The sequence below is a fragment of the Rhineura floridana genome, chromosome 9 (genome assembly GCF_030035675.1).
Source record: "Rhineura floridana isolate rRhiFlo1 chromosome 9, rRhiFlo1.hap2, whole genome shotgun sequence".
NCBI lineage: Eukaryota > Metazoa > Chordata > Lepidosauria > Squamata > Rhineuridae > Rhineura > Rhineura floridana.
In genome coordinates, this window is record NC_084488.1 from 47,251,030 (window position 1) to 47,278,685 (window position 27,656).

Below are 27,656 nucleotides of genomic sequence, written 5' to 3' on the forward strand. Positions count from 1 at the left end.
CCCTGCAATCATGCTTAGGATAGGTAAAACTGACCGGGGGCAGGGAGGGCTGTTGTGGGCAGGGGAGGAGGAAGAAGAAAGAGGGGAGGAGAGGAAGAAGGGAGAGGAGAGGGGAAGGAGGAGAAAGGCAGGTCTGATCATTTGCATGATTATTGAGTTCAGTCGGATTTACTCCTATGCAATCATGATTAGGATAGTAAAACTGACCATGGGGGACAGGGAGAGGGAGAGGGAAGGGGAAGGGGAAGGAGCATATTGGAGGGGGGCAAAGGAAGGGGGAGGGGAGGGCTGGTTTGATAATTTGCATGCTTATAGAGTTCAATGGTATTTACTTCCGTGCAATCATGCTTAAGATAGGTAAAGCTGACCATGGGGAGGAGGAAGGGGAGGGGGAGGAGGGGAAAGGGGAAAGAGGGGATTGGAAGGGGAGGGAGAGGGGGAGGGAGGGGCAAAGGAAGGGGGATGGAAGGGGCAAGAGGTAGGGGATAGGAGGGAGGAGAAGGGAGGGTGGGTTTGGTCATTTGCATACTTTTTGAGTTCAATGGGATTTATTTCTGTGCAATTATGTTTGAAGATGGAAATGACCACCTTCAAGTCAACTGGACTTATGGTGACCCTTTGAATAGGGCTTTCATGGTAAATGGTATTCAGTTGTGGTTTTACCATTGCCTTCCTCTGAGGCTGAGAGGCAGTGACTGGCCCAAGGTCACTCAGTGAGCTTCATGGCTGTGTGGAGATTCGAACCCTGGTCTCTCAGGTCGTAGTCCAACACTCACCTGGGGTAGGGGCAGGGAGGGGGGAGGGGAGGCGATTGGGTGGGTGGGCACTAGGCAGAAGGGAAGCCCCTTTCCAAAAGGAAAACATTGTGAACAGTATCATTGCTTTTCAGCGTTTCCCTCACCTTTTTATTTTACAGAAGGCACATGTAGCCTCCCACTAGGGTTGCCAGGTTCAGAGCCTGAGACTGATCATATCTTTAGGAGAAGAAAATGTCAGCCAAGTGCAGGTGTTCTTGCAACCCTGTAATGGGAAAAGCCACAAGGTGGAATTCTCCCTTCCCCTTGCAGAACTTTTAAAGAAACAGAAGACATCTTGGAGGCTGGGCCTGGCAACCAAGAGGTCTTCTGTATCTTTAAAAGTTGTGCAGGGGGGAGGGAAAATTCCACCTTGTGGTTTTTCCCATTACAGGGTTGGAAGAACACCTGCACTTGGCTGACTTTCTCTTCTCCTAAAGATACAGGATCAGCCTCAAGCCCTGAACCTGGCAACTCTACCTCCCACCCAAATTTAAAACAAAGCTGTCCCTGGCCACATCCACACCAGGCCTCTGTTACACTTTGGACATTCATTCATTCATTGTATTTATATAGCACCCCATAGCCAAAGATCTCTGGGTGGTTTACAATAACTAAAAACATTGAAAACAAACATACAAATTTAAAAACACATCTTTTAAAAACAATTTAAAACACAATTTAAAACAATTTATCATGGCTTCTCTCAAAGCCATGGCTCAAAGCCAATCATGGGTTCTCTCAAAGAATCCTGGGAAGTGTAGTTTGTGAAAGGTGCTGAGAGTTGGTAGGAGACGCCCTGTTCCTCTCACAGACCTTCAATCGCTAAACCATTCTGTCAGGAGAATAGGAGTCTCTTTTCAGCACCCTTCACAAACTACACTTTCCAGGATTCTCTGAGGGAAGCCATGACTGTCTCATGTGAAATCAAGTCTGGTGTGGGTGTGGCCCTCAGATTAGCCAAGACAACCAGCTGTGAGGCTTTTAGAACACTGACAGTTGGTTCTTACTGAGCATGCCTGACACTATCATTGGCTTCAAGCCAAACTTTCTTAAATTAATTAAAAATCAGCCAGGCATTTTTTTAACATTTAAATTGCAGAAGATGAAGGTCAGAGTATGGGGCAAGGTCAGTATTAGGATTACAGGTACTTTCAACAGATTATGAGAACTCTCAGAGAAAAAAGTCCAAAAGGGCTCTGGTTTTTTTCTCTCTCTTTTTACACTTTGAACTGTCTATTCTCTCTGACTGTTTTGTGTATTGCCATGAAAATTGACAGGGCTGTTAAGCAAGCGTTTCTGAGTTTAGGACTGTAAGTTTGGTGAGGTTTTATTTTGAAATGAGCTTATGGGAAGCATCAGAATGGCATGGGGGTATTTTCAATTTAACATTGCGGAATGTGAAAAATCCCTGCTGGCTATAGTATACAGCCATTCTTGTGGCTGTATAATTAGGTGAGTATGTATACATCAGTAAGAAATTCAGAGTGAAGTTGAGTTATGAAGAATCACAGTGGGCTTGTTACAGGTGGACAATAGAACACACAAGACTTGGGACAGCCACACGCACCTTAATGTCTTGCTTTGGGCAGCCATGTTTTAAGGGGCATCACTGAAACATCATGCAGTCAGATATGCATGTTAGGAATCCTATGTTGTGTCAAAGAAGATGCTAGGCACACCTTGGCTCTGCAACATTCCTAGTGGGACTGGGACATACCTCAGAGTGTCTGCAACAGCTGGCTGACACAACACAATGGTCTTGGGCCAATCCTGACGTGAATTCTGAGAGCCAGTGTGGTGTCTAATGACTTTGCCTTTGGATTGGCTTATGGAGCTGATCAAAGTGGACAACTATGGTAAGAAATGAGTCAAATTACCATTATGGTTCTTTATTAAGAAGAAACCACGTGGCTAGTAAGACTGCTTGCTCTTTTCAAACTGGTTATTTAGCTCTGTTGTTAATTTTGAAAGATGATACAATCAATGCATGCAAAGCATATTTATATTGCACAGTGTGCCTTGTATACATTGGTTTGGTGCCCATATCATTTCAGCAACTGATAGTGATTCAAAATAAAAATGCAAGAGTAGCTTCTCTGGAGAACATGTGGTCTTTGCATTTTATTTATTTATTGGATGTATATCCCGCCCTTCCTCCCAGGAGGAGCCCATGACTGCATAATTAGCAACAACAGAATTCAGTATGGGTGCAGATGAAAGTTTTTAAGTGGAATAAAGTTGAAATCCGTGAGCAGGCAGGTCTTAACCAGAAGATCTCCATGTCTTGCTTTAAATTAAAGATATCTCCCGCCCTCCAAAAAATGACACAACAAACTCTGTAAAACAAAAAAAGCATAGTGATGCAATTATAAGACACTGTAGTTAATGAAACAGTTACATTTTACCTCCTCTGCTTTTAATATTGTGTATGTGTAAGATGTATGTGTAAGGAACAGCTTGTATAGCACAGTGGGGGGAGAGCTTGGCTGGGAGTCCAGAGTCTGAGAGTTCAAATCCCCGCTCGTGTCTCCTGGGTGTCAAGGGCAGCTAAAGATCACACCCACAGTGAGTGGCTCAGGGGTTACGTGCCCTGCCATCTATGCAGCTGAGGGCAAGCTGCATAGTCCCAAGGAGCCCAGTTGCCCCCCAACTGGCAGTTGCAGACAAGGAAGGGGCTGGCTTGTGCAGCTGTGGCAAGCTGAGCATGCCCTAGCCAGCTGAGGAGGACTAGCCTCAGAGGGAGGCAATGGTAAACCTCCTCTGAATACCGCTTACCATGAAAACCCTATTCATAGGGTCGCCATAAGTCGGGATCGACTTGAAGGCAGTCCATTTCCATTTAATGTGTAAGGAAATTTGGCCATATGTTGGCGGATACATGTACGTTTTAAGGCCATTCCTTGGTATAAATTGTGAGTAATTTAAGCAATCCGAGTAGACTTCTACATTGACAAGAAGTGGTTTAATGCAGATCAAGCTAACAGATTAGGCTTGTTGTAGGGAATATGTATTGTATCCCATGCAGATTTTTGCAGTAAGCTGCAAAAAATACTTGTAATAAAGAATCTTTCCCATTATAGTGAAAACAAAAAATTATCTTGCAAATATCCCATTCAAATAGCAACAATAATTTGAACCTATTCATACATGCGCTGTCTCCACAGGATCAAACTTATTAAATGCTTTTAATATTTTAACAGTACTTACAGATTTACTTATTTTTAATTTATGAGGCCATCTTACAAATGCTTCAAATGTAGCATTGTTTGTTTCTCATCTATTTGTTGCTTTTTAGTTGGCAAAGAATATCAGGGAGCAAGAGGAAGAAATGCTTTATCAACATGTGCTTATGTTGAAACCATTTTGGTGTTCCCTTCTAATTTCCATGAAGTAGTACAAAGAGGTGGACTTGAAAGCACAAACTATTCCAGTGGTGTTTGCCATTAGATTACATATTTGAATGGATTTTTACCAGAATATCATTTCATACATATTTTTATTAATATTCCAATTGGCCTGTTAGCAAAGGACATTCAAATTCAAAGGACATCAGCCCTTGAATCTTGCTTTTGACAAATGAAAAGTGATCAAATTAGTCTGGGTATTGTAAGAACAAATGTAGCCTTCATTGCAAACTTCAAAAAGTTTGGGAAGATCAAGGATATAAATACAACTATAAAAAGAAATTCATAGGAAAAGAGAATTAGTATATTTCTCTGTTTCCTCACTGTGAGATCAAAGAACTGGTCATACTAAATAAAAACATTGTGGCAGGATGTTTTGATATTCAAGAAGTATATGTGTGGCAGATCCAATGGGTGATATTCAATTGTGGTGTTCCACTTGTGCAAATGGGACTTCTCCTTCATCTCCTCCATCCGCGATCCCCATCTGCAGCCCTACAATCTGCTCCAAAGGGTTAGGAGAAGGCTCATGAGAGGCTGCTGGGGGTGGGGGCAGAGGAAGGGGAAGTCATGCTTGTTGGTGCAATGTTGGATCTCACCCAATTGGATTACCTTTTAGTGAGGAGTATGTCCTGACCTAAAGGGAAAGTTCAAGAATGCCTTAGGGCCTTACAGGATCTAAACTGTTGTGAGCAACCATACTGCATTTCCTTGGATATTCCTGTCTTTAAAGCATAGAATTACAGTCACGGCGAGAGCCAGGCATGCCAGGGCCATTGGGCACCAGCCTGCCCTGGCACCCACATTCATGCCTCACCATCTACCTCTCCCTTGAAGTGAATGCTGGTTGCACTGCGGGGGCAAGCCTGCCATCAACTAAGATGGCGGCTGAGGTTTCTCTAAGGGGCTGATGCCTCTGCCGCCATCTTGGTTGATGGCATTCATGCGTGCTACGTGCGTGCATACCTGCCATCAACCAAGATGGCAGCAGGGGCATCAACCCCTTAGGGGAAACCTCAGCCGCCATCTTAGTTGATGGCAGGCTTGCTCCCGCAGCGCAACCAGCATTCACTTCAAGGGAGAGGTAGGTGGAGCATGCAGGAGGACATTGCGAGCCTGCGTGGTAGTAGGGTGGTGCCTGGGAGCTCCCTCTCTGCGATCCGTGGCAGGATCGGGAGCCCACACTGCTGCAGATCACGGAAGGGAGCGCTACCCACCCACCCTAAGAAGGGGCCCTTCAGGGGCCTCTGGCCAGGGCCTTACCTGGCCACCCTCTGGCGCCAGTCCTGATTACAGTCACAAGAACATGTAGATATTGTTTGAGCATTTCCACAGATGATACATCCACATCTATGGAAGTGCAACATTTTTTATAAAAAATGAGAATTGCTTATTCATTTCATTGTGATTTTTGTGGTTTATTTCCTAGATATTAGTATACATACATGCAGCAAACTGTAAGAAACTGTAAGAAAAGGAGAGGGGGTAGTTAAAGGTGACCTTGTGGAGGCAAACAGGATTTAGTTTTGCAGGTGTGAGCTAGCAAAATGTGTGCATGTGAGTTTGGGAGCTATGTATGTTTACTTCATTTTCATGTTGCAATATAGTTCTTCCTCTTGTTTCTTTTTGTACTCTTAGAAAAAATATTTCTACTGTTGTGATAATTATAATAAAAAGGAAGAAGAAGAAAAATATATAACTGCACACTTCTAATCAGCGAATGAATCAGCTAAATTCCTGGACCCAATATTGTCTTGTCGATATATGGATCATTCCATCTTTTATCATTTATTATTGTTTGTCAGTAGGTTTCAGTATTTGTTTGTAAGCAGCCATGTCCAGTGTTGTCTTCCCTTGTTCCCTCTACTTGTTTTGGAGAAAATACTCACTGGAGGAATAGGGTCCCTCAGCACACACACATTTAATATCTGGGAACACATGGGCCTTAACCAGTGTAAAAGAAGGGCAACTCACAACCAGCAAAGTGTATATAAAGTCAAAGCTAATTTGTTCACATTAAGAAGAGGCTGACATTTCTATTTTGATCTTTCAATTAGATACGTGAACAGGGGATGATCTTACAAGTGAGATGGGAAGCCTCTGCAGCAACACAACTTCCATGTGTGTACTGGAGCTATTTCACATGGAAGGAGCCTCTGAACCAGAAACTACACATTTTAAATAACAAAACTTGAATATCTTTTCCCAAGCACTTTTGCATAATTCAGACCAGGTGTCCCCAAGCTTTTTGGGCCTAGGGGAACATTTGGAAATTTACGAAACTGTTGTGGACCCCACAAAATGCCCATTGAACAAAAGAAAAAACTGGTGATACTCAGAACCTCCTCCAAACACCTATAACCCCCAAATAATAAAATACAGACAAAAGTCAGGAAAACCCCAAAACAGATGACCCCTACCAACCATGCAAACAAAAAGTATCCCCAAACCCTTCGTTTTTTTAACAATTATTTTTAAATTGGAAGGGATTGGGAACCTTGAAGCCAATGTGTGTATGACTGATGGTGCTGTGGTGCCCATGGGCGCCATGTTAGGGACCCAGTGTTCAGACTATGGGAATCATGGCACAATAGTTTTTTGTGTCTGAAAAGCGCTTGTGGTTGTAGAAATGAGGTTAAAATATCATTGTTCTATATGCCAAAGCAGAAAACATGTTAAGTGAATTTTAGAATCATTGGTTTGAATCTTAAGACAAGGGAAGGAAAGAAAGTTTGCAGCATAAACATTTGCTGTTTTTCCCTTCAGCTCTTTGCACTTTCTGAAAAGCTTTTCTGGAGGGTTGAGGGCCCCCTCTGATTTCAGGGGGTGGAGTGGGGTGAGGGAGGCTGCACTGAAAGGTGGAAATCTCCCCAAATCAGGTAGACATTTGCCCAGTTGGTAGTGTTTACCACCTCCCGAATGCTTCCTCTGCATTCCACACTGTTCAGGAGGGCCCCCAATCCACCAGAAATGCTTTTCAGGGGTGCAGGCAACCGCAAAATGGACAAGGGAACAGCAAACATCTTCTGAGAATGTCCTCTTTACTCATCTTGAGATACAAATCATTATATTTTCCTCAGTCTTTTCATTGTTTTCTATCTGCCTGATAATCACTTAACCAGTTGGAGTACATATATCCTAGCTGATGTATCAACTTCGGTTTTGCCTTTGGCTTGTTTATGAAAACTGTATGTATTACAATGTGCAAATTAGCTGCACAGGCCTTCCTGGTCATATTATAATTTAACTGCTTTTTTTTTTCATGGCTAGAAAATTCCTTCCACAATTGCACCTAAATTATGGCATATATGGCCTTGATTTATATGTCACTTGTTTTTGTTAAGTGTTCCTGAACCTGTGGTGGGAAATAACAGAGGTGTATATGTAAAGGCCAAATCAGCCCCAAATTCATCCCTCTTTGTGTTGGCAGAGAGAATCAATCTGGCTTGGCCCAATCACCCATTATCTAGAGCAGTTTTCCTAACCTGAAGGGTTGTTTTGAACTACATCTCCCATCAGCACCAGACTACATGGCCAATGGTCAGGGATGATGGGAGTTGTAGTCCAAAAATCTGAAGGGCACCAGGCTAGGGAAGACTGATCTAGAGGAAGTTTCAACATGTTATGTTATGCTTGTTCTGAATAATACATTAAGATAAAACAGATCTGGGGCTGACAGAACATTTAGGTAAGGAGGCTATTTATGAATGGGTTTAAATTGGATTTTGGTACACAGTCCACTGGCTGAAAATAACTGCCTGATGGTCCCCCTTCTCCAGTTGTATAACAGGCTGCATTGCTCAATGCCCTAAGGATGGTCTTTGCACACAGTTGTTAAGAGAGATGAATATTCCACAGATTCAGGAAACTGCTCCCATATTGAACCATACTTTCCCATGTTTATTTCATTTGATTGTATTAGTCGTATACTTATTTTTTTTTCTGCCTACTTGGTGTTTACACCTTTCAGATATGGGCAGTAGGACAGGGAGAGAGGAAGAAATCTGCTTGGTTAACATGCACCTCACTTGTCATCGTTTAGGTAAGCTGTACATTTGCTATTTTAGTTCTTCCTCAAAAATTTAGTCCAGTCCTCAAGAATTTCTACTTGGATAGCACTGCAGAATAAAGACTGGACCTGGGATGGTATGGAAAAAGTAAGCAGGTTATCAGAAACCAGTATAAACTTTTGTTGCTTTGTATATCTTTCTGGTATGGAATTGCAGGGCTCTGAATATACACTTACTAGTCTGCCATACGTAGAAGAGAACTGGTCAGGGTTCTCCCTGCTATGCCTGAAATCATACCTGGCTTCCCATAGCCTCTAAGCCTGTGTTGGAACCCTTTTCAGCCTCAGGGTCACATTTCCTTGTGGACAACCTTCTAGAAGCCACATGCTAGGGGTCAGTGAGGCTTAGAGGCAAAAGTGAGTGGAGTGATGGATGCAACTATTAACTTTGTACAGTAAGGTACATTCTAGCCATGCAAATGCCAAAGGTTTCTATATATACACATGCAACAATCCATCCAGGCAACCAAGAGGCATTCCCAGTTAAGCAGTTGAGGAAGGGGTGGAGCAGGGCCAATGAGGTATGTGGCCTGGGAATAGGACATGGCTTTGGGAGAGTCCTGAGGCCCAGACAGAGAATCCTGAAGGGCCACATTTTACTCACAGGCCTGAGTTTCCCAATTCCTGCCTTAGGTGCACCTGCAATTCCTTCACTATTATTGCAGGAACAATATCCAAGGATGAGTGACTGGCCCAACAAACCCTTATTTGCCAGCCTACTTGACTCTGTCCCTGTATAATATCGAAGAGCTAATCTTGGCAGCATTACTACAAAGCCTGAATAATGTTGTGTGACTCAGCCTTACACTTTTTAGTATTACAAAACTCATTGTAACAGAGGCAACATTTGTTGGAGCAGCTCATCAAGCTTCAGTTCCTTGACTAAGGTCAACAACTCCTAGAGAATAGCCTAACTGTAACTTTGAGTCTGTCTTTCCACTTTTATTTATTCTGGAAAGTGATTTACAGTCCTCACTTATCCATCACAACCACTGCCAGCAGCAGAGAGAAGGTCAAGTCCAGTATTATTTGGGGTGGGGGGATATAGTTCACTGTTACCAGTGGCTACATAGTTCAGCTCTAAATCCCACCACCATTCATAAGGAAGCACCCAAATTCTTTTCCTCACTGGTGGTTTTTCCTACACATCATGTACGCCTTGTTAAACTGTTGCATCTGGCAGTCTTTTCTCTTCTGAATCTGAGATTCATCACTCTGCTCAATAGGGTGGTTACAGTTTCCACTGCTTTTTGGCTTATGGTCAGGTAGAAAAAGCTGCCATATCACCCAACTCTTCCTGAAGCACACAGGGTCTCAAATGAGTTTCTCCCCTTGGCTTCTTTCATAATTTTTGCATTAAACTCTTAGAAGGTAAGAAAGGTATAATTTTATTTATTTATTATTTATTTAATTTAATTTATATACCGCCCTAAGCCCGAAGGCTCTCTGTCAGCCTTTCTCAATTACTTATGAAAACAACCTACAAACACAGTCAACAAAAAGTTTTCAGGGAAAGGATAGTAGGCATTTATAATCAATTCAAAGAAAGAGTTGTATTGTCAAATCATTTTTGAACCAAGTGGGAGAAACTGAAAATACAAGATCAAAATTCTTCATTTAAAGTCCCTTTGGAATGCATTGTCTTACAGTGATTTATTTATATTGTGCTATTAAATGAAGCATTCATAAATGAAATGTGAATAATTTATTAAAATAACTGTTGAATAAATCAATAAGTCTTCTGTTTAAATTCTGAGTGTATAATGTGGGTAATGGAAGTACTATGTGTCAGATTTAAGTGCCTGCAAAATTGCTTTCATGTGATGCAGTATGAAAGTAGGACAGTGACATAAGAAGGAATCCGCTTTATTACAGTTTTTTTTCTATTCTGAGAAGTTGCAAACAGAGAAAAATACAGATTTTCTTTTTCCAGAGGGGAGGGGCATTGGAGGAAGGGGCTGCTTCCAATCCATGGGTTGTCATGACCGCTATTAGAATAGTCAGCACCTATCTAACCCTCCCGCTCCAATGTCTTGCAATCGAGGCATTCAGAGTGATCCATATAAACACACACACAATCACATATATACACACATAACTACATATATCTATAGATTGTGTTTTAAATGCAGATATGTTAGTCTCCCCTCTGCATTCACATGAAGCTCTCCACAACTGCCGAGGTAAACATTTGCCTCTGAAGCAAAAGTTTCATGTCTAAGGGCCACCACATCCCACCAGCTGAATGGAGCAGTATGCTGCAGATCACAATGATTATTTTAATTCTGTATGTGGCTGTGGAATAACAGCATGTACCTGGAAATGACACTCGGATAGAGGCTGACATCTGGAAGCTCCTGTTTGGCCAACTGCCATTGCAACATGCCACCATGTTATCTTCATATGGTTTTTATACTTCCTGGGTGCAGCATTTTTTATTTTAGTTTTTATACAGAATAGAATGGGAGAGATGGAATAAGGGGAAATCATGTGGGTAGTTTTTAGTCAGTTACCCATGTGCCCCTGTAGCTTCTGTACTGTTGCAAGGATGTGATGTTAAAGTTCAGATGATGTGACTACGATGAACCTGGTTTTTATATTGTTTTAAATTTTAAAATTGTGTTTTAAATTGTTTTTAAAATATGTGTTTTAAATTGTATATTTTTTCTAATGTTTTTGATTGCTGTAAACCACCCAGAGAGCTTCGGCTATGGGGTGGTATACAAGTGCAGTAAATAAATAAATAAATAATGAATAGCCCAGATTTGGGGAACATAATGGGTGCTGTGCTGTGCATCACTTCAGTGCTTTCTGGCCATTCTACTAGTTCTCTTGCTAGTTTTCTTGGCAAATTCTGGAGATTATAGTTTTTGCAGCTGTCTATGGAAGGACAAAAAAATCCCCCTATTCCACATTTTTGAAAGAATGAACCTTGATGATAAAAATTTGAAGGCTCACATTAAGCTTTCATAATCAGAGCATAAATGGAACTCTCATGTGGTTCTTTTTTAACAAACAAAATATTTAAAAACAAATAACAAAACAGTGTTTGACATTATTCTCCATGCTCACGACATGTTAGTTCATGGAGGTTGATTGAAAGTGTGATTTAGCTCAGACTGCAAAGGAAGAGGATAGAAATCAGATTTCTTCTCCGTTTGAAAAGATTCTGAGCCTATGAAATTGCTAGTTTAACTATTATTAAATATGGGTGTCTAACTGGGTTGCTATTGAAAAGAAGAATTCACTAAAACATCTATAAAAGTCCATAATTTGGGTGTTGGCTATTCTAAATGAATGTCTTAATTCCTTTCATCCTATATAATGTTCTCAGCCATTTCAAATGTGCCATACTTCCATTCAGTAGAGCGCCCTAAAGGCAGCTTCACAACTCATTTGATGACTGGAGCTAATGAAGATGTGTGCTTTGCTCTTTCTCCTTTGCATCATGGTTCCTGTTTTGATTTAATTCATCTCTAGAGTTTGAGGAGACTGAAGTCCTAACATTGCTTCTAAACTCAGATAACTATTCATTAATATATTTGGATATGATTACTCATTGTTTGTTTGGGTGCTCTTCTGTTTCTCTTCACATAAAGTGTCGCCACCCATGTTGGTTTAGCTTAACCCCATAAATGAATTTGATTTTAGGGATAATAGTGACCTGCAAGACAAGTTCTTCATTTGCCAAGCACAGAGCATGAAGCACTCTCAAACCCGCAGTGGTTTTGCTGCTCTGTCATGACAAATACCAAGACTTAATTGACATACATATTTTCCCATTCACTTTATTGATTCATTTTTGCAGTACTTGGCTATCCATATTTTTGATCTGTCTTAGTTTGCTGTAAATTGTTATATGTACTGACCATGTAATGTTTAGTTTGATTTAGTTTCATGTTGATTAACAGTGTGTAACACCTTTTGATTTGTATTTGAGCATAGCTTTCATGATGACCGGTCTGCTTCTCCTTTCAGTAGCACCAGTTCAGCTGTGTTGAGTTCACTACCCTTGTTCATGACAAAAGAAATCATCCTGTTTGGTCCTAGTACTAAGTGTTCAACATTGGATCCTATGCATATTGATCACTCTTGATACTCATACTTGGAGAGCTGAGGAAAAGGACATACACTTTCTATAAACTGTAGGTAGAATTTATTTGCATACATCTGGAGTTGTACTGTTAGCTAAGATATCTTAACTCTAGGACGAAACTTTGTTTTCTTTGTGTGTGTGCCTGTGTGTGACTTGGGTCCTGCTTGCGGGCTTCCCCCAGGCATCTGGTTGGCCACTGTGAGAACAGGATGCTGGACTAGATGGGCCACTGGCCTGATCCAGCAGGCTCTTCTTATGTTCCTATGTGTGTGTGTATGTATGTAATACACATAAACACACAAAGAAGACACACAGGTCTTTAAGCACTAAACTGGAACATCTGAACTGTTTTAAAATGCATAATAAAACAAAATTAACAATTGCAAATTTCATATTCCCGTTAAGCAAAAAAATAAATAAAACTGAAGTATAGAACAACAGTGTAATCTTTTTCTTTAAAACTCCTCTTCTCTATGAAACCTTTGGCTTAATCCATTAATCCTCATCCCAACTGTGAAATAGGTTGTAAGTGCATTTGATTACATTCCACCTTTGTTATCTTTTCATTCCTTCCCCTTTTTCACTTTTGCTACTGTCAGAATTAAACCAGTAAACTTTTCAGGTGGGGCTGGCTTTTTTCTTACGTTACTTAAAGCCATATACATTAATTGTTTACATAGCACTAAGAAGCACTAAGAAGCAGGATAAATCAAGTGGTAAAAAAGAAATTATTTGATTTGCATTTAGGTGATTTTATAATGATAAAGGTAAAGGTAAAGATGTCCCCGCACTTGTAGTGCGAGTCGTTTCCAACTCTTAGTGTGACATCTTGCGACGTTTACTAGGCAGACCATATATATGGGGTGGGATTGCCAGTTCCTTCCCCGGCCTTTCTTTACACCCCAACATATGCCCGGTACTCATTTTACCGACCACAGATGGATGGAAGGCTGAGTGGACCTCGACCCCTTTTACCAGAGATTCGACTTCCTCCTTCCGTTGGAATCGAACTCTGGCCGTGAGCAGAGCTTTCGGCTGCATTACCGCCACTTACCACTCTGCGCCACGGAGGATAAATAAATTATAATTATTTATATATAAAATGGCTAAATAACCTACCATTTTAGTACCATACATGTTTGCTTTTATGAGACCAAAATATGCTCATATTCTGTTTTGTTAACCTGAACGTTTGGACCTTTGTGATTGCACAGAGGATTTTCTGCTAAAACATCTGAAACTATCCAACAACCTGGTATTTCATTACGGGCATGAATGCACTTCAGCCCCATAATTGCATAGTGAACCCTGAAATATACAGACTCTCAATCACATACCCACACACTTTATAGTCTTATTCATGCAAGTGAAGACATTGAACATGTGAAGGAAGAATTGGGATTGTGGTGACCTATGTACAGCATGTTTGCATCTGTATAGTCCCTATTCATGTACATGCTGTGTGAGTGAGTGGGAGCCCTGAAGAAACTAGCTTCCCAGCTGTTCATGAAGACACACACACACAGAGTACAGTGTACAGTTCATATACACACAGTGAATACACGTAGGTTGGGAATGGGGCTTACTGCCAAGATCACACCTCTGCCTATGCATGTTTATTGTGCACAATTTCAGTTATGTGACCAGTGTATCTCTCTCTCTCTCTCTCTCTCTCTCTTTCACACACACACAATGATTACTAGTATTTTGTTAGTCAGTATAAAGCCAATTATAAATATCTTAGTCACCCTACCCAGTAGCAGCTCAAGATGTTTTGCTGCCTGACGCAGAGTCTAAATGGAGCCAGCACACCATTGTGCTTCAGCCTGTTGCTTGGCATGACTGACCCAGATGCTCCTTGTCCCGCCTGCTGTTGCATATATTACCATGGTGTGAATTGGGATGGGGGGACTGGTTAACCCTGCTGTTTGCACATATATAATAGTTTTCTAGTTTTTGTCCCTTGTATAACTATTTTTCCAAATGCTGTTAATTCTATATGAAATCTTCCGCTCACTATTTTTTTATGCAAAAAATAACAGTTGGTAGTATTGATATCAAGGATGAGATTTTCAATCCATTTGGCCTGCTAACTCAGTTATTGTTGGATATTTTTCATTTTTTATCACATCAGATACACTTGTAATCTTATACTTAAGCCACTTGGATACATTACCTTTCAACTGCTGCTGCCCTGGGTTCCTGCTGGGAGGAAGGGCGGGATATAAATCAAATAATAAATTAATAAATAAACTGAAAATTACTGTTATATGAGAAGGACTGAAACTGCGGTTTTATATGGTACGTAAAACTGACCCTGAAAGTGCATCAGCTATAGCAATTGAATAATCTGCTCTAGGATTGTAAATTGCTACATTCTTTTTTAGATGCTCATTTAACATAATTGGTTACAACAGAACATGGGACAGAGACACTGTGGAGCAGTTACAGGTGAGAACCAACACAACAGAGTGTCCTAATAAGATAATGTGAGAGTTTGACTCCTGGAAGAGTTAAATGACAGGGACCAGCTGAGTTAACATAGTGTTTAAACTCACTTAACCTTCTTTCAGCCTTATACAAGCTTGCTGAAGTCACAAACAAAAAAATACATATATTGCCAAAGGGAATCCTATAAAAGGATAACATAAAGCTGTTAAAAGATGCAAAAGTAAAAAGCTGGTAGGGATGCCTCAACTGTCTTTCATGGAGTGTCATATATATGACTTTCTGCTGCTGGGCAGTTGTTGTGGGTATATTCTGAGTGCAATGGGCTCTCAGTAAACAAGTTTGTTTCCTTGGGCCTAAAGTGTCTGATGTGGAGAAATGGAGACATATACGTAGATGAGGCTTTTGGAGACATTGTAAAGAGGTCCCATTTTGGAGATGGCAGCTCTTCAGTTATTGTGGAAATCAAGGGTACATCATATCAGGGATGTGGGGAAAATCCCTTAGAAGGGAACTGCCTTTCAAGTGATAAAACCGTCCATAAGTGCCCTGCTGAATCAGTCCAAAGACCCATCTAGTCCAGCATTCTGTTCTCACAGTGCCCATCCAGATGTCTACAGGAAGCCTGCAAGCAGGACATAAGTGCAATAATACTTTCTGCACTTGTGTTCCACAGCAGCTGACATTTAGAGGCATACCACTGGAGGTGCTACACAACCATCTTTTTTTTTTTTTTACAATAATTTTTATTCAAATTTTCATAAAACATAGAAAACAAAATCATAAAACATTCAAAGACAAAAAACAAAACAAAACAAAAATGATTAAACAAAAAAAAATAAAATGTTGACTTCCCATTTGTCACATATCAAATCAGTTATAGGTCTACAATATATAACAATCCTGTCTCTTAAATCATATTATAAAATCACTTTCCTCCAGTAGTTATCTTAATTAATCATCAAATCTCATAAACATTACTTTATTCTTTCCACAAAAAGTCAAAGAGAGGTTTCAATTCTTTAAGAAATATATCTATCAATTTTTCTCCAAATAAACATGTCAATTAATCCATCTCGTTAATAATTATAATAATCTTATTGTCATAATCATAGTCCAAATAAACATTTTGATTAATCCATCTCATCAGAATCTGTTAGGTCCAATAATTTCAATAGCCATTATTCCATTATCCCTATTAGTTCCATCTTCCATCTTCAATAGTCCTGTTAAGTCCAGTAATTTCAGTGTCCAATCTTCCATTATCAGTATTCCATAATAATCTTGCTGTTGTAGCCATAGTCATATAATAAGAGTCTAATGGGAATTTCCTCTATCCCAAATATTTTCTTGCCATACATTCTGAATAAGTTGCTGAAACATTGTTGTAAATTCATATCTGTGTTCTTCTTTTTTAGAAAATGCACTGGCTCATCTCTTAAGAGTTTTTCCATTGTCACATGGCTGCAGTTAATTCCATAGATTTTCTCTATATCAAGCTCCATCACATCATTCCAGTCCAGAAGATTATCCAAGCCATTGATAACTTTATCTCTAATATCTTCATTAATTTCTTCAGAGATAACGTTAAATTCCAAACAGTAGATTTTATTTCTAAAATCCATAAACTCCAGATCTTTTTCCAATTCCACATTTGTTCCAATCTCCAGGGCTTGTATCTTCCCTTTATTTTTTCTTTTCTCATCTCTGATCTCATTCTCCTCTCTCACAGGGTCCCCTATTTCTTTAAACTCCTGCGTCATTTTGCTCAGTTCAATTTTCAGCTCCTTACTACCCTGTCGCAGGGTTTGTTTCGTTATCTCAATCTCATCCATTATTTTCTGAAACATAATTACTTCCAGATTCTCAGCCACTTTCTTGATTGCCATTTTTAAAACCACGAAAACAAAGCAAAACAAAAATAAAGAAGAACCACTTCTTATTTCAGCAACAATTGGGTTAATATTCCAGGCTTGATGACATCACAGTATAAACAGAGCAACCTGCCTTATCTCTCTATGTTCAAGAATGCAAAATAAATTTAGTTCCCAGCATCAAAACAGTTAGTGGCGTCGTGAAGAAGCAGATTCGTCAAAATAAAATAGACCAAAAAGAGAATAGTCCCAGACAATATAATATTCCTCGGAATAGAAATCAGGAATAGAAATCCCTCTTCTGTTTATTATCTTTAGAATGCACTTCCAGGACAGCTTTTTGCGACAGAAACAGAGATAAGCTGTTAATTTCGTGAATAACAGAGAAGAGCTATATCTCACCCAGAAGTTGTCCAAAGCCGATCAATCTGACAAATCTCCTTTTGCTGCAACAATTTAAACCAAGTAAAAAAAATAATAGAAAGAAGGGTGCTTGCCTGTTAGTCCGTTCTCTCTTTCAAGAAAAGATAAACGTATTGCTTAAGCAGATAGAGCTTGTTAGGAAGTCCGTCCGGCATTGTTGGCTGGACCTTATCTCATTCCGGGAAGGGTGACTTCGCTTGTGCCTGCTTTTGGGACGGGCTCCCGCCTCAAAAGAAGCTTATTCAGATATAAATCAGTCAGAACATTTTTTTTTTTTTGACTGATGAAATTTCTCCCGGGCAGGGAGAAACGTAGAGATCAACCTCAAAGCCTGTTTTTGTTGGGAGGACTGTATTTCGCTACACAACCATCTTGACTAATAGACATTGATATCCTTATCCTTATATGTGAATATGTATAATCCCCTTTTAAAGCGATCTGCATCCATGTATCTCTCGTCAGGGATATACCTCTGGGGTGGGGTGATGACATGTGGCATCATGGTTACTTGCCTCCCTGATGTGAAGGCTGTGGACATTGTGCAGTGTCTGTATAGGCTGGTAGTATGGGGGAGCACCAAAGACACTGGGAAAGTAAAAAGTTCTGGAAGACAAATTTAGATTGTTAGGGTTAGGGCCTTCAAAGTGGAAATGCTACCTGCCCCGTGTGCAGGGTCAGCTAGACCAGATGGGTCTCAATACTTGGATGAGAGAATGGTGTCAGAAGGTTGGATTTAGATTTGTTAGAAGAATTTTAGATGAGAAGCTCAGCCTATATGAGAGAGACATACTGCAAGGAACCAAAATGAAATTTGACTGCTGTCAATTAAAATTAAAAAGTATTGAGATTAGCTTTAACATGGATTTATAGGATAAAGTCAAGAGAAGTTGGGAAGTATATGTTGAAGGATAATCCATTTCTTAGGCAGAATGACCTGGATGTTGTGTACACTCAGACTGGTGACGGGATAGACGTTGATATCAAGTAAGCAGCAACAACAAAGAATTGATCAAGTAATCAAAGACCTAACAAAATTAATGCAAAAGATTAATAGGAAGGATAAATATATGGATAACCAGGTGGAATTGGTGACAGTTATTACTGGATAATAGGGTTCAACCAAATATTCTCAAGCAAACATTTGCAATATAGAAGAGCTTGTGGGTTTCACAAATGACTCTCCAAAGCTACCCTTTTACTGTTTGCTAGTGTCTACAGCCCTGTTTGGATGCTGTTTTTGTGGCTTTAACCCGCCCCCCCCATTTCATCCTAATAATAGCAATGTCATTATGTAATCAGTCAGATTAGGCTGCATAACGACAATGCAGAGAAAGCATGAAACTAATTCAGCATCAAAGCAGTGCCTCAGTGATGCTGTCGCATTGCCATATCTGAATGGCTTTATAATGATATAGCTGTTACTAGGAAGGGCAATTTTAAAACAAAGATGTGTTAAAGCTACTGTTGACTGGTGTTGCAAACAGGCTCACACCATAATGAGTGGCTGCTGTATACCAATTGTGGGGAAGGTGTAAAAGGTGCCTGAATATACATGTATAGCACTTGTAACCTAAATATATGCCAGTGATGCCTGCTTTGTACAACACCCTGTGAAGTGCTGAAAAAGATCTTCCCTCCCCTAAAATATCTGAAAAGTGAAGCACGTATAGAATGGTGAGTTTCACAAAAAGAGCATCCTGTTTCAGCTGAGTCCCACCGTATATAAAATCTGCGGAAAGGACAGAGGAGGCCATTCTGTCAGTGGTGTTAATTTGGTATTTCAAAGAGGGCATTGAATGCAGTAAAGTAGAAACTTTAAGAGGAGCACAATATAGGACCAAATTTCCAACAGTGGATTCAGTTGCTTTATGCTAACCAACAGCACAAGTGTCTGTGAATAGTGAACTCTCAGATGAATTCCACTTGCAAAGAGGGACAAGACAAGGTTGTCCGCTGTCACCACTCCTGTTTGCTCTTGCCATAGAACAGAGAAACCCTGGGATTAATATGGAGTGCATCATTTAAAAATGTATTATATGCAGATTATGTGGCCTTGGTGCTAAAGGATCTTTCAATATCTTGTAAAAATCTAAAAATAATATTAAAAGAATAAAGTCAAATTTCTGGGTATAAAATAAACATTAAAAAACTGAATGGATAGGAGTAAAGAAGAGAAAGGGAGGCAATTTCCCAATTGGAAATACCATGGTTATCTAAGGGTGCAATCCAACTGCTATTTATGCTGGGCTGAGGTGAGTTGGATATGGCGGACCTCTGGCTGAGTTGGCTGGCTCCCAGTTTAGCTGGGCTATGCCAGCATAAACCCTCAGACCAGTTCAGCTGTGGCTCAGCCAGGACCAGGCCTGTAGCCAGAGGGGGACAAATGGGGTCGCTCCCCCCTTGTACTGTGCTTTGCCTCCCCCCCCCAGGATTTTTGGGGGAAATTGTCTTTTTAATTTGTGATGTGACAGACAATGACAATCTCCATTTAAAGAATGATAGCCTGTTTTAAGAACAGGAGCAATTTAGGAATAGGACCCTCTGAAAAATTCAGTAAATATGTCATGAGGAGCACACAACAAAGCCTCATCTGGAACAGCCTGCAAAATCTGCTCAGTCAAGATTTTCCCTAACTGAGGCTGGATTTTGCATGATCACAGTCACCCTATAATTACTTAAGTGGTCCTGAAAAAAAAACAGCCTGTAAAGTGAAGAGTTAAATATTAGAACTTTGTATTACGGGCTAGAGTTAGACTCCACTCCTTTGGCTTTCCTTTGTTCTACTTTTCAGTTTCAATTTCAGTTCTCAGCAATAAAGAAGCATGTTTGTTTGCCTATAGTAAGAAGTAAGAGTTTGTTTATTCTGCAGTTATAATGAGTACAGCAGGATTAGGTGCTTATTGTTAAAGGGTGAAATAAAGAGGTAACCTAAAGTGATATAAAAAAAATGGCTACCCTTTACTCTTTTAAAGCACTCACTAAACTCACAATTATAATGACTATTTTTCTTCTTTTTCTTGAGTACTTGATGGCAAAGGATGAAAACAGCCCTAGAGGAGTAGAAAAACGGCTGTGTACACTAATGTTAGCTAGCTAGCTGGCTGGCCAGCCACTTAGGCTGCAACTCAGGCCTAATTTCCGATTTTCCCAATATGTGTAGCTCAGCATTAGGCCTTTCCAGGGTTTGCGGACAGAAAAATCAACCCAGAAACCAGTAAAAAAAAATTCCAATTGCTTTCCTCAATTAATTTCCAACTGCTTAGTTAATCCTTTATATAGCAGCCAGTTAAAAAGCTTTCCCTTGATTATCTAACAGGAAATAAAATCTCAAAGCTGGGAACAAGGCTAGAAGGAGTAACTCAAAGAGGATTTAACAAACACACCCTAAAGTACTTATTTTCTCTTTGCCTTTGCTCATGAACAAGTTTGTTTTTCAGGTGGAATCTAAAACTGAAATGCGTAATGTAGTATCAAAGCCAAACTCAGAAGCTCACTGTCATTACCAAAGTAACCTCCAGACTGGATTCCTGTAATGCGCTCTATGTGGGGCTGCCCTTGAGGTTGGTCCAGAAGCTGCAGCTGGTGCAAAATGCAGCAACGAGACTGCTCACTGGGGCAGGGTATCGCCAATATGTTACCCTGGTGGTGAAAGAATTGCTCTGGCTGCCCATTTGTTATTGGGTCAAGTTCAAGGTTCTAGTTTTGGTGTACAAAGCCCTATACAGCTTGGGACCAGGATACCTGAAAGACTGTCTTACTCCTTGTATACCCAGTTGATCACTGTGCTCTGCAGGTGAGGGCCTCCTGCAGATACCATCTTATCAGGAGGTCTGTTCCGCATAACATAGGAAACGGACCTTTAGTGTGGTGGCACCTATCCTGTGGAATTCCCTCCCCTTAAATATTAGGCAGGAATCATCTCTGTTATCTTTTCGGCACCTTTTGAAGACTTTCCTCTTTCAACAAGCCTTTTAAGTTGAGACCTATCCAAATCTGTGTCTATGTTGGAATTGCTTTTTAATGTTTTTTAAAAAAACAATATGTTTTTTAACCCTTTTAAAAAGATGTTTTAAAAGCTTTTTTAAAAAAAATGTTTTTAAAGTTGTTTTGTTTTGGTGTATTTTAAGGTCTGTTTTTATGGTGTTTTGATGTGTTGTTAGCACTTCTGTTTTCTGCCCTGGGCTCCTGCTGGGTGGAAGGGCGGGATATAAATAAAACAAACAAACAAATAAAGTAGTTCAGTTCATGAAGAATCAGAACACAGGGACTTAGGCCACAGGTGAAAGAGGACTGTAGTTATAAGCAAAGTAAAGCTTTTAAGTCCGGTATTCCTGGGGAATCTCTCAGAAAGGGTGAGACAGTTCAATAGATTAAAAACATAAGAAGAGCCTGCTGGAACAGGCCAGTAGTCCATCTAGTCCAGCATCCTGTTTTCACAATGGCCAACCCGATGCCTTTGGGAAGCTCACAAGCAGGACCTGATTGCAAGACTACTCTCCCCTCCTGTGGCTTCCGGCAACTGGTTTTCAGAAGCATACTGCTTCTGGCTATGGCAGAAGAGCGCAGCTGTCATGGCTAGTAGCTATTGGTAGCCTTATCCTCCATGAATTTGTTCAATCCTGTTTTAAAGATATCCATGCTAAACTGAGATTATGTAAGATTCATGTCAGTTAACACACTCTCTGGATAGAGGAGGAGTGAGGGAGAAGGTCACTAACTTTTCCTTCCTCTGGTCTAACCTTCACACCCTCTCCACCAGTGTGTGTGTGGGAATTGGCTGTCACTATGCACCTCTCCCCCCAGTGCTCCACCTAGAAATATGGCTGCCCCATCTAACAAGGAAGGCTGGCTACAGGGCTGGCTTGGACTCAGCTGCTGGTCTGCTGGGGAAGCCCAGCCTGGCATAAGGGGAGCCGGTGGAGGCCAGAAGAGGGCCTGCAAAAGGGGCATTCTGGGGGTGGGTTGGAGGAGGGGCAACGGGGGCTTATGTGATATCTAGGTCCCATTTGGCTCCCTCTTGCAGCCCTCCATTGCAGCAGCCAATATGCCAGGACAAGGGGCCATTGAGTGGCCTCTGAGTGGCAGCTGGATGTGGCCGCCCCTTCCGCCAGTTCCGCCTCCGCCGGCTTCACTCCTGCTGCCCTCTGACAAGTTGAATTGCTCTGCCCACCTGTTAAATATTAAGGTATCGGAATTAAATCTAACATAGCAAATCAATTTTGTTAAGATATCTCAAGATATGAATTTGGAAATTAGGTCATGATCTCCTTTAATGGGTTTTTGGATGGGATGGATAGCAACAGCAAAGAACAACATTGGAATGAGCTGGCATTAAAAGTGCCATCAGTTTACATCACATTAATAAGTTGGAATAAATATCACCATTAACATCCTTATTGTACAACAAATTTATATCTCATATAGATGGTATGCTGGGTAACTTGAGTATATGGAACCAATCAAACTTGAATATGTTATATGACTTATCAGACACAGGAGTTAAGTCCTAATGCTGAAACTGAAAATGTATTGGATTTTCATTCACTTTTTAAAATATTTCCATACTAGAGAAGCTGCTTTAACTCTGTTGCGAAAATATGGCCCAATAAGAAGAAAAGCTAAAATTGAAAATCTGATACTTAGAGATGTAAGCAAAAATCTCATAGGAAGAATTTATGTACTCATCGTGGGAAATATGAGAAAAATGTTTGTAATGAAATGGGCTAAGGATTTACAATATGTTGGAAATAGATAAATGGAAATGGATATGGCACAATGTACCTCATAGATTAAACTTGGTTGATCTAAAGGAAAATCATTACACTACTATCCAAAATATATCCAAAGGTATTAGACAAATGTTGGAGATGCTCAAGTATTAAAGCTGACTATCTGAATATGCTGTCCTAAACTACAGACATACTGGGATAATATGCAAACACAATTTGGGTTGGTCTTTCACAGTCCAATCCACTTCCTGTGTAGCCTGTTCTTCCAAGCTACATATTGACTGCTTTATAATCTGCTCCAGAATCTTCCCAGAGATTGTTGACAGGCTGACTGGTCTTTAGTTCCCAGGTTCCTCCTTTTCCCCCCATTTTTGAAGATAGGGACAACATTAGCCCTCCTCCAGTCATCCAGCACTTCACCCATTCTCCACAATTTCACAAAGACAATATACAGTGTTTCTGAGGGTTCTTCAGCCAGTTCCTTCAATACTCTAGGATGCAGTTCAGTGGGCCCTGCAGATTTGAACTCATTCAAAGTAATTAGGTATTCCTTGACTGTTTCTCTATTAATCTTAAGCTGCAATCCTGCCCCTTCAACTTCACATTTTCCAGGAGCATCATAGACCCTCTCTGGGGAGAAGATTGAGCCAAAGTAGGAATTGAGCATTTCTGCTTTTTCTTTGTCATCTGTTATCATTTTGTCATCTTCACTGAGTAGCTATACCACAATTTCTCTGTCGTTTACTATGGCTGTACCTGAAGAAAGCTTTTTTGTTGCTTTTAGCATCTTTCACTAACCTCAGCTCATTCTCATCTTTAGCCTTCCCCTTCCTGTATGTGTCCTTTTTTGTTTTCAGGTCATCTCTAAACTCTTGTGAAGTCACATTGTCTTCTTCTTCTTCTGTCTTCCACCTTTTTTACTTTTGGAATTGTTTGCCATTGTGCCTTTAGATTTTCCTTTTTTATACTCCCACCCATCTTTGACTCCTTTTCTCCTTAGGGTTGCTTGCCCTGGAACCTTTCTAACCATTGTTCATTAAAATTGGCTTTCCTGAAGTCCAGGGTACACGTATGGCTACTCTCATCTTTTGCTTCCTTTAAAATCAAGAACGCCAAGTGTAGCATGATCACTTTCCCCCAGAGTTCCCATTACTGTCACTTCATCCACTAAGTTATCTCTTTCGGTTAGAATCATGTCTAGGATAGCTGATCTTCTAGTTGCTTCCTCCACTTTCTGTATGAGAAAGTTATCTTCCACATAAGTCAGGAATTTCTTAGAGGAGCTGTGTTTGGCAGAATTTGTCTCCCAAGAGATATCTGGGTAAATGAAGTCCCCCATTACTACTATGTCATCCCTCCTCGAAACATTGGCAAATTGCTTTTCAAAAGTTTCATTCTCGGCTTCCCCTTGATTGGGTGGTTGGTAGTAGCCTCCAACCACTATGTTCCTCTTATTCCTTGCCCCATTAATTTTATTCCAGATACTCTGTGGAGCTACCAAGTTTATCCACCTGTATTTCTGTGCAGGGATATATATTTTTAACATATACCCGCCTCCCACCTGTGTGACGCGCCTCCCTTTCTGTTCCCTTTGTTCTTCTTGAACAAGTTATATCCTTCAATTGCTGTATTCTAGTCATGGGAGTCATCCCACCAAGTTTCAGTTACACCTATCAAGTTATATTTACCCTCCTGTATTAAGAGTTCAAGTTCATCCTGTTTGTTTTCCATACTCTGGGGATTAGTATACAGACATCGAAGACCATGTGATTTATGGCCTGGCTTCCTTCCTACATTTTTATGAAGACTATTACTGGGCCCCATTTAGAGCTGTTATCTCAGGTCCTGTTACTGTGCACAAGTTTTTTGTCAATTGCTACCACCAAGTTTACGTCTCCCTCCCCCTTAGGATTCAGTTTCAAGCTCTCCTGATGAATTTCTCCATGCTATGCCAAACATATTCTTCCCAGTCCTTGCCAGCAGTCCATCTTCCAGGAAGCGTAGCCCGTGGTCCCAGAATCCAAATGTTTTGTGTCAGCACTACCTTCATAGCCAATTATTCACCAGGAGTATTTTTCTTTCCCTTTCTACTCCTTTTCTATGGACCAAAAGGATGGACGAGAAAACTATCTGGGCCCCAACATGCTTGGGTTCCTTTCCCGGAGCTTCAAAGTCTGATGTGATTTTTTTGTAGCTCCGCTTGGCATTATCATTCATTCCCACATGAATGAGAAGAAAAGGATGCTTGTCAGTGGTTTTATGAGTGATGGCAGTGCTTCTGTCAAATCTCTGATCCATCATTCAGGGACAAAGCATAGATGGGTCTTCTCATCATACTTGGGTTTCAATTCCATGCGGTAGGGAGTCTCCCACTACTACTACTACTACTACTACTACTACTACTACTACTACTATTACTACTACTCTTCTCTTCTTATTATTGTGGGGTATGGTTTCATTGTCTCTGCTTGACCGAGTTTCAGCTTCTCACTTCCTATTGCATGTTTCCTGCAATTCTTCCCCTTTAGGCTGTCTTCCTCAAGTGCCTGAAAGCAGTTCCATAGTTCCACCGGTGAAGGGTGGCTCTTCTGCTCCTGTCATCCTTTTCCATGGAGTTTCCTCTCTGTTGTTCTTCTCCACAACAGTCTCTTCTGTTTCAACATGCTGAGAGCCAGCTCACTTGTATATCCTCTGCACCAGCTGATACAGTTACCTCTGTTCTGCTCAGTTAGGAGTCAGGAAACAGAAATTATGCGATAAGTGTTCACCTCAATAACTCTCCTTTAAAAATCTTAAAGTTGCTTTTAATTTTAGAAGGTTAAAAGGAAATCCATTTAGAAAGCTTTAGAAAGTTTGGAGATTATTTAAAAACATAGGCTTAGATAACATGTATGCTGCACTTAGTAAGAATACAAACCAAGAGGAAGCCTGTATGGTTAACCAGTGCTGTGAAATAACATAGGAACGTAGACTTATACTGAGGCAGCTCAGTAGTAGCTAGTCAGTGTAACAATACTAAGCTTGATCGATCAATAGTCTGACTCAGTATAAAACAGCTTCCTGTTAAGGGGGGAGGTGTGACTGGCAGTGGCTCTTTAGGGTTTTAAACAAGGTACACTCCCAGTCCTACCTGGAAGGTGTTGGGATTGAACTTGGGACACTGTACATGAAAGGCAGATGCTTTATCACTGAGCTATGGCCTTTCCACATAAAGAAACCACACAAAGCCTTACCCAAATGAGAGAAAATATGTAGAGCATAGGTAAAGGTGTTCCCGCGCTTGTAGTGCGAGTCGTTTCCGACTCTTAGGGTGATGTTTTGTGACGTTTACTAGGCAGACCATATATATGGGGTGGGATTGCCAGTTCCGTCCCCAGCCTTTCTTTACCCCCCAGCATATGCCGGGTACTTATTTTACCAACCATGGATGGATGGAAGGCTGAGTGGACCTCGACCCTTTTTATCGGAGATTCAACTTCCTCCTTTCGTTGGAATCGAACTCCGGCCGTGAGCAGAGCTTCGGCTGCGTTACCACCGCTTACCACTCTGCGCCACGGAGGATCTTATGTAGAGCATAAAGTCTAGCAAAACAAATGCAAATGATGATGAGGCAAGCAAAGAAAAAAATTGAGGCATATATTCCTAAAGATGTAAAGGTAAATGTTTCTTTACATCTGCTGCAAATTCTTGGGGTCAGTTTCCGTTGATGCAGTCCGATGACGTGCTCGCAACAATGCAGCCACCAGCATGTCTTCTTGACCCTTGCCCTTCTTGGATTATTAAAGCTTTCTGAGGGAGTATGACCCAATAGTTCCAGGGTGTAGTCAACATGGCTTTGCAGGAGGGAGTGGACCCAGATGCCCTGAGAGAGGCAGTGATATGACTAATAAAGCCCAACCTGGACCCCTTGGTTTTTGACAACTACCACATGGTCTCAAATACCCACAGATTATTTTGACCCATTCCAATCTGGGTTCAGGCCTGGATATGGGACTGAATTGGCCTTGGTGTCCCTGACCTTTATCAGGAAAAGAATGGGGCAGTGCCAACCATATTATTTTTACTGGATTGTTCAGTGACTTTTGATACCATTGGCCATGGTAACTTCTGAGCCAACTCGGTGACATGGCTATTGGAGGCATTGTTTTACAGTGGTTCTGATCCTTTCTCCATGATTGGTTTCAAAGAATAGCATTGGATGACTGTCTTTGTACTATGGGTTTCCTAAGGGTAGTGTCTTGTCCCCAATGCTGTCTAACATTTATATGAAGCTGTGGTTGTGAGTGGTCATTAGGAGATTTGGGTTGAGGTGTCAGCAGTATGTTATTATTATTATTACTATTATTAAATTTATTAGTCGCTCATCTGGCTGGTTGTCCAGCCACTCTGGGCGACGTACAAAATAAAACATACAAATACATTAAACATTAAAAATCTGAAGCAATAATAGTAAAACCTAGCCCATCCCAAAAGCCTGCCTAAAGAGCCAGGTCTTCAAGGCTCAGCGGAAACTCATCATAGAAGGGGCATGGCGGAGATCATTTGGGAGGGAGTTCCAAAGCTTGAGGGCCACAATTGAAAAAGCCCTCTCCCTAGTCCTCACCAGTCTGGCTCTTTTAACTGGTGGGATGAAGAGAAGGTCTTTTGAGGCTGACCTTGTTGGGTGGCATCGCTGATGATGCTAGAGGTGCTCCTTCAGATAGACCGGGCCGAAACCGTGTAGGGATTTAAAGGTCAAAACCAACACCTTGAATTGGGCCCGGTAAGCAACTGGTAACCAGTGCAACTCTTTTAGCACTGGAGAGATATGATCTCG

General features: G+C 40.8%; 1 protein-coding gene across 2 annotated transcripts in view; it reads left to right on the forward strand.

Moving 5' to 3' along the window:
- GPM6A (glycoprotein M6A) overlaps positions 1–27,656 on the forward strand; it is a 318,969-nt gene that overhangs the window by 161,781 nt on the left and 129,532 nt on the right. The window contains exon 2 of one of the 2 annotated variants that reach the window (XM_061583661.1): positions 8,172–8,243. The exons of the other annotated variant lie outside the window; for it this stretch is intronic. Coding sequence (XP_061439645.1) covers positions 8,172–8,243 — 72 coding nt within the window. The remainder of the gene's footprint in view (positions 1–8,171; positions 8,244–27,656) is intronic. 2 annotated transcript variants of the gene reach the window in all.